General features: G+C 40.2%; 1 protein-coding gene across 1 annotated transcript; it reads right to left on the bottom strand.

Moving 5' to 3' along the window:
* Window positions 1–496: 496 nt before the first annotated feature.
* On the bottom strand, window positions 497–10,627 carry sash3 (SAM and SH3 domain containing 3). Its single transcript, XM_034137696.1, has 8 exons — window positions 10,404–10,627; window positions 8,657–8,752; window positions 6,433–6,567; window positions 5,722–5,857; window positions 4,972–5,123; window positions 3,914–4,126; window positions 3,692–3,836; window positions 497–1,222 (listed from the first exon to the last, which is right to left on the bottom strand). The coding sequence occupies exons 1-8, from the start codon at window positions 10,458–10,460 to the stop codon at window positions 981–983; spliced, it is 1,176 nt and encodes a 391-aa protein (XP_033993587.1). The 5' UTR covers window positions 10,461–10,627; the 3' UTR covers window positions 497–980.
* Between the last annotated feature and the right edge of the window lie 448 nt (window positions 10,628–11,075).

The following is an 11,075-nucleotide window of genomic DNA, read 5'->3' on the forward strand; positions in this document are numbered from 1 at the left end:
ATAGCAACGTTTCTGATAGGGCCGTGGGTGTAAAGCCAGCCTACATTTCAGATATTACGTCATATCGGACGCAAATCTGGATCAGCTCCGTTGTAGCCCTGTTTTTAGAGATTTGGGTGCGGAGGAAAAGAGAGAGGGTTTTATTTTCTGACGCTGCGTGAGTTCCCTGACACACCGGGCGGGGACACATATTTATGTATAAAATACATCAAAAAGTTTGCATGATAGGTCCCCTTTAAGATATTAGATACTAAGCTATGATTGTTTTTATTTACTTATTTTAGGACATGCAAAACTATTAATTTTTTATATTTTTCAAAACAGGCTATACTTCATTTTTTTATGACAATATGCTTTTTTAAAGATATTTTTCCATGAAAAACTATATATAGTCTATGGATAATATAATTGAATGACTTTTAAGTACACATCTTTTTTAAAGACATATCTGTTTTATGTAGTCGAGAGCTCTGACAACTGAGTTTGTACTCGCTAGTCAACAACAACTTCTCAGTACAGTTTTATTCAAAGTATTTACAGCAACTGTTCACAACCTCCTCGTAATGCAACATAAATCAGTGAAAGAACCTCAATACACATTTAAAAGCAAACTACTACAAGTTACAATAAAACTCAAGTTACATCTGAATATATTTTACATTCATATGTGTATGAGCATTCACCACTAAAAAAAAAGAATGACATTGTAAAAATGAAGAAAACATGACCTGAAAAGGCTTAATTTGTACATGACAATGAAACAATACCCTCAGGAGGAAACATGTTCATTATACAGCGTACCTATAGAAGCTGTGCGGCTTCTTCCAGTAAACGGAGACCCTCATTTCCTGCAGTATTTGAACCTTACACTGTGTTCCTATCAGCAGTCCTCTCTGTATGAAGGGACATTTTTAACGGCATCACACCTCGCTCCACAAAGTCCAGAGAATCAGATTGACAAAGTATTTCTCCGTCACTCCTCAAGATTTCTCGTCCACCGTCAGCTCCTGCAGCTGCTCCTGCATAGCGTCCAGCTGCTCCTCTTCCTCCAGCTGCTCCTCTTCCTCCTCACCTCTCTGCCCCTCTGAAGCTCCCTCCTGCTCCTTCTCCTTCTCGGTCTTCGGCTCCGCTCGTGCGCTCTCCAGGTTCTCGGAGCTCTCGAAGCAGCCGGAGTCCCTCGGCTCCTTGGCCTCCTCCTCCTCAGGCTCGGACTCGTCGTCAGCTACACAGGGCAAAGAATCAGATTTAAATACTGAAATACAATCTTCCTTCCTCCTACAATCTTGTTCAGCTGCAGAGAGGAACTTTAGATTCATAAGATAAGATAAGATGGACCTTTATTAATCCCTGTGGGGAAATTCAGCTGTACATAGCAGCAACAGGGTAAGCGTGAAAAAACAGGACAGCAAAGATTCACACAGATTAATAAAATCAAGAATTCTTTTTTAAATAATGATGACAATAATAATAATAATAAAAGACTATGAAATAGGAGATGAGTAAAAATAAGAGTAAAATAACTGTCAGCATATATACGTATTTGGTCATCTAAGTTATGAAGTAGGAAATGAGTTCAAGTGACAAGTGAAAAGTGAAAATGGACATCTGTACATATAGTGACATATCTATCTACATCTTTGGTCTACTACTAATATATTAGCATGGGTTGTGGAAACAGTGTATATTTGTGTCCAGTGATTTTATTTTATTTTATTTGTGTGAGCTGAGAATAAACACAAAGGCACAGACCGCTACGATACGTTTTAATTACCGTTATGTGGGATGTTTTTGGCTTTTACGTTGAATTCTCAAGTCTTTTCTTGTATGGTTGTTTTTCCATATATGTACATTAATTAACATCTTTGTGGGATTTTCCTAATAAGAGGAGTGTATTCAATGCCCATTTTTATGTTGCCATGTTTTCCTACTTCTTGACACCAGAGGCCTGTACTACGAAGCTGGTTCAACTTAACCTGGATATGTTTGAGTTAGCCGGTTGGCCTAAGCCAAAACATACGCGCTGGCGCTAAGCTGTACTACGACGCCGGTTATCAAGTGGATCGCTCAAGCCAGCCGTGTCCTATCTAGTTAGGTGCGCGTTCACATGAAAGGGGTGGTATTTGGAGCATTCGACCAATCTCAAACACGGACAAGCGTACTGACAGCGCAGCGTCATACTTCCTGAATGAAAAGTGAACTTTAATATTAGTCAAATATGAAGAAGTTAAACTTTAAACATCCATGACTTAAACACTTTATCCAGGATAAAAGCCACATAGCTGCACCTGCAAGGTGAATACAGCTGGTAAAAGAAAAAGTGTTTGAATGCGTACATTAACAGGTTTATGATATCACTGCCCCGTCTAAAAGACACGAGTGGATCTGACTTTAATTAGGAGAATTTGACTCGAGTGTTTCGTCAACTTAATGTGTTGCTTAAAATAATACTTCTGCATACAGTATGTGACACTGTGAGTGTTGCACGGCCAGATACGGCTCAAGAAGCTGACTCAGATAAGGAAATATATGATACATTATGATGTGATATGATAGATAATGGGACACATCTACGTCTGCACTCACAGTGCCGCGGACTGTACTTAATGTTACTCTGATCCGGTTACTTATGTCGTGGCAGATATTTAAGTAAGCTTTCTTAACGCTAATATTATAATAGTCAGATTGCTCTGAAGATGGGAGGGGATATTCTATGAATTTTCACATTCACACAGTCAGTTGATTTTTGCCGGCTGTCTTTCCTGCAATGGCAGTTTTTCTGTATTTCCTCTATCCTGTAATATGACTTGATCGCTTTAAACTCCGCACACACGGAGCTCTGATTGGTCAGCAGGCGGTGCTTTCACTGAGTTGATCTCTTAGCCTGCAACCTAACCTGCTCCGGAGCAGGTTTGCCGCTCAGCATAAGTTACCATGGAAATCTAGCCTGCTAAAAAGAGAACCAGCGTCGTAGGACCGGAAAGCCCGAGATTTCCCTGAATTTAGCCGGCTAAGCGAAAATCCAGCTTCGTAGTACAGGCCTCTGGTAGTGGCTACAAGAAGCTAAACAGGTTTCAGTGTTTTTGGCTTACCTATCAAATTATCATTATTTTCTAACAATGCATTGTCATTTTTTTAGTAATAGACTTGTCTTATTGTATGATATTTTCTTATTTTGATTTAATTTCCTGTTCTATGGAAGCTTTAATTACTCATTTTAAAAGCATTGAAATCTCCTGTCATAATGTGTTCCTGATGTATTTGTTTACGTTGATGTTTATGTAAAGCACTTTGAATTGCCTTGTTGCTGTAATGTGCTTTAATAATGAACTCGCTGCAGCTAATTGTAATGCTAATCCTTAAAGTCTTTTCAACAAATAGCTGTAAACCGGTGTTCAGATCATTAGTGATGGATCGTCTGGAGCACACACACACACAGTATGATGGTACAAGCGACTGAGCATTAATCAAACTGAGTGTGACGCTGTGCAACGGAGCCATACAATGAAGCTCATTATGCAGCTGAGGCAGAAAAAGGTGATGAAGCATGAAGTATCCCCCAAAGACACCATTTTCTGTGATATCCGAGTGGCACACGGACTCTGAAATGATCATTAGTGGGATATTTCTCTCAGCTTCTGGATCAGAGGTGTATTTTTTAAAGGTTTTTGCAGATTACAGTGTTTGCCCTTACAGTCTCTCAGCAGCTCAGAGGCGCTCAGGATCTTGGAGCGAGCGTCCGGGTCCGTGATGTTCAGCTCGTTCAGGTGAGACTGCTTCAGCCCTGCAAAGTCCTCGAGGCTCTGGAAGCCGTGCATGGACAGCAGAGAGCTCAGCTCCTGAAACACCAACAGCAGCGTTTAGACAGATATTTATTCATATTCTTCCTGCAGTGGTGGCACAGTGAGACTCTTACCGTGAGGCCGATGCTGTCCAGAACCTCCTCCAGGGATTTGGGTTTGGATTTGGACAGCCGGTTCTTGCTGTTGCAGCGTCTCCTGCGGGCGGGGGGGCTCTCGTCGGGCAGCAGGTTGACGTAGATGAACTTGAAAGACCCAATTTTGTTGTTGAGCTTCCCGCTCCACGTCCCCACAGGAGGCTTCTCGATGATGTGGATGATGTCGCCTTTCTATAAGAGAGATGACGCATCAGCACCATGAGTCATGATGAGGACAGCAGGATGAAGGACACCAAAAAAAAAAGGATAGACAAATGAAAAGCTTGAGAGCAACATCTGTCTGGTTGTTTGTTAAGTCTTTAAAAATATGAGGGTTGTATTGAATGACTTTTTTTCATTCAAAGCTTCTATTAAAAATTACATTTGATGGTGCCATTAGACGTCTTATTTCCGCCCTGTTATTGAGCCTGTCTCCGTTTGTGTGCATCGAGCAAAGAGTTGTTTCTAAAGGCTAATAAATATGGATAGAAGCAGAATAGTATCCTTGTTGTGAACTTTCAAAATGTTTGCGTCGATCACTTTTGAATTTTCTTTTACCTTTGGACTTTACCAAAGGAGATATAGAGATTGTCTGGATCAAATGAGTCTCTGAAAACACAATCCCTACTAAAATGACCTTATCTTGTGAAACAGACAGTCAGTAATGTGGCGTTCAAACACTTAAAAGATATCAGAGAAACAACCCGTCTGCTCGGTTTCTCTGCCCGATAAACATTCCTGTTTGTCATCTTGCAATATACTTATTTATATAAATAGTTATCACCGCAATAAACCGTATTTAAATTTTGTCTTAATTTACATTATTTATTTTCATATTCTGTTCTTGTACATATCCTATTGACATGTATGACTTGTTGCACTACTTTCTATTTTGTATTTTATTATATATGTTGCATTGTTGGAGGAGCTCAGGTCAGAAGAATTGCATTGCCATTTCTACACTGTAGCTTTGTGCATATGACAATAAAACCTTTGAATCTTGAGAGAGGGAGAGGAAGACCCCCCCTGAGACTCACCTGCAGTTTGAGCGACTCCACGTCGTAGGGGCTGGGGGTGAAGTCCGTGTGCACCAGAGCGCGGCCACAGAAGGGTCCGGAGTACGAGCTCTCCTCCAGCCGCATGCTGTCCCTCTGGCAGTACCCGCTGTCCAGGCTCTGTCTGTCGCTGCCTGAGGACACAGAGGAAGAGACTGAGCATTCACCAGGAAGATTCTTCAGATGAGGGGTTTTTCCCCCTCAACAATTTTGCCAGATTTTCAAACTGCCATGAATAGCCCGACACTGAACTCTTATTGAGCCAATACAATTCTGCCTATGAAGGGCTTTTCTCCTGCTTATTATTTGTTTTACTTCTATTCAGTGGTCATGACGATCGAGGCTTTTGGAACTACATTTCCCATAAGGGGATGTAGACAAAGGCAAAGTTAAATGACTATAATTGTAGACTTTACTTGTATGTAAGCAGAAGTGTCCCATTTATGTGCACTACATGAATATATATTGTAACAGCATATTCCTTCTTACTCTTAATTTTCTAATTTCTCTCCCATCCAATCTATTTTTATGTCATTCAGTTTCTTTTGTTCGTTTAGAGTGGGATTTTTTTTATTGCAACGTAACTAAGGACGCAACAAACACTACTACTTTATTTCATTGATACTGAAGAAAACTTTAAAATGTGATGATTCTCAGGCAAGTTTTAGAGGCATCTTCTACTCTCCCTCACAGTGAGAACCATCTGGATCTCAGATACAGATGTGCACTCACTGCCTGACAGCTGGCGGCTGAAGAGGGCCGGCGTGGCGTCCTCCGACCCGGTGGAGCACACAGACGTCCTCTGTCCTGCCAGCAGATCAGGCAGCCAATCAGAGGAGACCGGAGACAGCTCCTCTCCACTCTCACCCTGCAGAGAGTTAATCATGTTGAACTTAAACTAAAAGGTCCCATAATGATAACGATTTCCTGAGGAATTATTGTTACAACTGAAACTGAGAAATGAAGTAAAACCTATTAGACTAGTCAAAAATATAAACAATGCTTAAAATGTCATAAATGTAACTGTTTTAATCGGTCAGGGTGGAGACAATTTGTATTTGTTGGTCAATAACAGTGTGTCATATAGCTATCATATTTTTTGTGTGAAAAAAAATAAGGCTGTCAGATAAATGAATTGGAGTAAAAAGAGTACAATCATGGTCTCTATATTGTAGAGGATCGGAAATGTTAAGTGTCGTTAAAATTCAAGGCACTTACAATACAACACTTGGATAAATGTACTTTCAACGACTACAAAAGCACACACATTCGGCTTCTTTTGTAAACCACAGTACATACATTTGTCCACTAGATGGAGACAGTTCCAATCTTTTTGTAACAACAGCTGAACGAAAAGATGTCAAAGTTTGAAATGATAATGATACTGTTAGATACAGTGATCATGTAACTGTAGCTGAAGTGTAACAGTAAACAGGATCTTACCCCCTCCTCAGCCAGAGCCTTCTGCACCATCTTGGATGCTTTGCGGGTCATGGTGCGCGAGATGACTTTTCGCCATTTCTTTCCCAGTTTGCTGCCACTCTTCACTGCTTCCTCGACTGTGGCACACTCTGCCCCCTGAGAAGAGTGAGAACATCAATCAGCTGTTTGGAAATGAGAGGTGGCACAACTTTATTAGAATCAGGTCAATTGAGGTTTAAAAAAAAGCCCAAAATATGACATTAACAGTAAATCATTCTCACAGTGGTGTCACTGTCACAAATTCACTTCTCACAAACTAGAAAACATTGAGATTTTGTGGTAATGGGGTTTGCATTCCCACACACTGCAGATACCCACAAAGTGGTACACACCCACACCCACACACATAAACAAACACCTGTACTCTATTTCTGCTAAGTTCCTGAGAACGATACCAGACATAACTCTGCCTATAGACAAACACTGTGGACTCAGAAATGAGAGCTAATGATGTTTTAAGTATTTTCATTATGGGGCAGTCACAGTAAATGCATTGTGTGAAACTCTGCATTGTGTGAGGACCATTGACTAAGAGGACACAGAGGTGGAGTCCCCTCCATTTTGCCAAGGAAAAGAACGCAGATGGTCGGTTAGATGAAAAGATAATTGATTCACTCAGAAATATAGCTGTATTAAGGCTCTGTCACACATCCCTGAAATTACTATCCACCTTATGTTCACTTCTATCAAATAAAAAGGCGAAAAATATTAGCTTCTAACACTGAAGCATATTCGCAACTTCCTGTGCAGTGTGAGTTAAGTAAAACTTCCATATAAATATCACTTTGGTCACTTACCAGCATTTGAGCATGACACAGAGCCCTTTTGACCATTTTAACATTGAGCGTCCTTCTGTGGCTTCCTCAAACCGGCAGCTAATGATTTATTTTAAGATAGAAAAGTCCATTATAGTGAACTGTAACAGAGGCCTTTATGTATATGTAATACAGTACTATGCACTCGGATTCTCATGACAAACTTAACCTTTACAAGATTTACATCGATTGTGGGCTGTGGTCATGACTTTCTCTCACAAAACTAAATTGTGTGGTTTTCTTCAGAATCAGAAACGGGTTTATTGCCAGGTAGGTTCACACATACGAGGAATTTGACTTGATGTCGTGGTGCATACATAAAATATAAAACAAAGAAATCTCCATATAAAACAACAAATCTTTAAGGACACTGTAATAAAATATAGTTAAATAGCAATAAAATAAAGCAGTAATTTACAGCGAAATAGAATGTAATGAATTATAGAATATAAACTATGAAATAAGAATATGTGCAGTAAGCAGTATTGAACATTGTGTGCATTAATGTGATGCATATAGAGACTGCATTGTGGCTGAGGTAAAGTGTCAGTGAAAAGTGAAGAGAGTTAAGGGTTAAGCTTTCCAAATACTAGGCCTCCCTGGTAGATTAGTCGACTAAGATCCTTTAGCCAATTAGTCATTTCTTAAATGCTTTTTGGTACTGAATGACCTTTATCAAGTACATCTCTGGTTACACAAGATTTGAAGAGGTGCTTTTGCATGATTACTTGTGGAGAGACTCACTTTTAGAGACTTAAATAAATGTATCAATCACAACTATTCGAATAAGAACTTCATTTACTACTTAATACCCACATTGACAAACACACAGCTGCCACAGAGACAGAGGGATGTAATAACATTTGAATAAAAAAAGCCTGTCTTGGGGTAAAGCCACCTGGTTAGCTGCTTGCCGTGTCTGTCTGACACACAGGCTCTCTGCTTGAGAAACTCACAGACATCCTGTCTGCTGTCATGCTGCTGCGCTGTGTGCAATGCTTTGTGTTTTTACTTCCTCTCTTCTTCTACACTTCTAAGCTTATTTATCCTCCAACTTCCACTCAGGGTTCTCAGAACACTACTGGAAAGTGATTTAAGTTCTGTGAATTTAAAAAAAGGTGTTAACACATTCCCACACGTGAGGAAGTTCAAACTGTGTACTTCTGTAACAGCGACTGTGTACTTCAGTCTCTCCTCATGCAGAGTCATTTTGGTTTTGGGTATAATGGTCCCAGCAGGCCTAATGAGGAACAATGTGATAAAGGATCTGTCTTTTAGGAACTTAAAACACAAAGAGTTCAAAGATATCTACTTCTACTTTTCCAAACCGTACAAACAGTACAGTGTGTCTGATGTTTGGTATAACTTACATTCTCCTCTAAGGCCAACTCCCTCTCTGACACCACAGGAGAGGTGGGTTTGTGCTTTATAAAATCCTTGAAGCTGCTGGACCTCTGCAGAGAGAGCTGGAAACACACAGAGAATTGCATTTATTTGTAACTGGTGATACAAAAAGCTTAGAGCAAAGGGCCCTCAATAAAATGTTTACCGTAAAGCAAAAGGTGTAATCAAAAAGGCATTTCCAAAAAAAGGGTTGGCATGGTTGTTTGGTGGTTTTGACTGTAATGCAACACTGATAATGCTCATCTCACATTGTGCACACAATCTCTGCAAATGTGTGAACAGAATGAATCTTGGGGGGGGGGGGGGGGGGGGGGTTGGGGTTTCTCAGAAGCAACAACGGCCCGTGTTTCTCCCAGAGTTATTAAAGATAAAGCCATGAATCTGGGTCATGCTGCACTGTAGCTCAGCAAGACACAAAGCAAAATGGTTTTAAAACAAACTCAATGCTATTCTGTAAAGGCAAGTGGTTTTACATAAGTACACTTTCTGTTAATTCTTCCATTTTTTATTTCAAATTTGGTAATCTGCCAATTATTATAATAATTTGGTCAGAAAATAGTGACACATTTTCCCTCACACTTTACTGACATCTCAACATTTATCATTTTCTCCCAACATTCCTTTTTCAAAACGTCTTAACGTCTTAAGGAATTTTAGGCCTTTATACTTTACTTAAAGGATGAGTCACTTGTGGAAAAGGCTGCTGAAAAATCTGCTTGAATATGATTCAAATTAAGACTTATTTTTCACCAAAATAGCCAACTTTATTTTTTGACTCTTTTTAACAATGTTGCAATCTTCAGACTCCTTTAGTCCTAGTGGAAACTCTTTGTCTAATTTTCCATGCCATCACTCGTTTCTGTGCTTGATTTTATCGCAGCTCATCCTTCTCAATTCTTAGTTGAAACCACAGGAAACAAAGGGCAAAGCTTGAGCAACTGCTGGCAGCCAATCGCTGCAGACATCCAGTCTGTCTGCGTCTAACCTGAAGATTAAACCACCGCTGTGAATGCCCTCCATCATTATGAGGCTATTTCCAGTATTTCTGGTAAATGTCTCTTTTTCCTGCCACAGTTCTCCTGCCTGAAAAGCGTTAAGCCACAAAGCTTTCAGATCTATTACGGCTGAGAGTAGATCAGTGGATCAATGATGCTCTGCAGCCTGGATTAGGGCCAAGGAGAAGAGTGTGAAGAGACAGTTACAGAGAACAAAGACAGAGATGTGTTATAACGAGGCGTGAGTTGGACCACAGGAGTGTAGATGTTGATGGAAAGTAGGGGCACTGGTGTTGAGCGTAGGAGGCTCGCTCTCAACACACCAGAAGCCACAACGCCCGACATGACTCAAACTACATCTGCAGCAATGATTCACCCCGCCAGAATAGAGGAACCTTACTTTACAAAAGAACAACTGGGGCCACAGTATTTAGACAATTAAAACATTTTAAAATATAAAGATTGAGCTTTATGTTGTGTGTGTGTGTGTGTGTGTGTGTGTCTTTGTTCAGCTTCACCACAAAGGTTTGCAGACATCCTGTGTTGAGACGATGTGCACACAAAGACAGCTGTGCTAGATGTTGAAATGCAAACAAGTGTTTTGAAATATGTGATTAACACCTGTTCGCAATGGCAGTCTATAATATTTACGTTTTTTTTAAAAGCTCACATGAGGATGTTCACTCTAAACGTTCCAAGACAAACAAAAAAAACTCACCTTCTTCTTCTGCACCTGCTCCTTTTCCGAGGCATTGGAAGTCCTTCGCCTCAACATCTTCTTGTTCTTGTTCTTCTTCAGCGGTCCTTCAGGAGATTTCTCTGGACGTAAAGCTGAGGGAGCGATACACAGAGTGAGAGTTCCTGTCACCGTGCTGTCAATGCCAAAAGTTGTCAGATAAAAAAAAGGTAGAGCTGCGACTCCGCTGCAGCTGAACGGGGTGCAAGAAGTGGAGAGGAAGTCACGTGGCGACGCAGAAACTGAAGAGGCAAAACCCTGTTTTTGGTCCTCTGGTTTACACAGAGGGCAAAGGGTTTGTTGCAGGCTTTTTTCAGCCTTGCATGCTACAAGCTCTCAAACTGAACCGACTCACACTCACAACTCAATCTTGAATACCACTACAGATATAAACAAATAAAAAAGGTATAAAAGAAAGTCTTCCCTTCTTTGAATCCTGCTCGATTTAAAAAAAAAAAATGTGGTCAAATAATCAACCTCCAGTCTTATATTTATACTCAAATGTTCAGGTTGATAAAAATAAATGTCAAAACAATTATGAATAAGGGGCAGATGTTTAAAGCAGATACACATCGAAGTCACCTCTTGCTGCAGTGTCACTGTATTACAAAATGTCTACTGCCACAGAAGTTAGTTTAACTTCAGCAAAATCTC

Source organism: Trematomus bernacchii, unplaced genomic scaffold (genome assembly GCF_902827165.1).
Source record: "Trematomus bernacchii unplaced genomic scaffold, fTreBer1.1, whole genome shotgun sequence".
Classification (NCBI taxonomy): domain Eukaryota; kingdom Metazoa; phylum Chordata; class Actinopteri; order Perciformes; family Nototheniidae; genus Trematomus; species Trematomus bernacchii.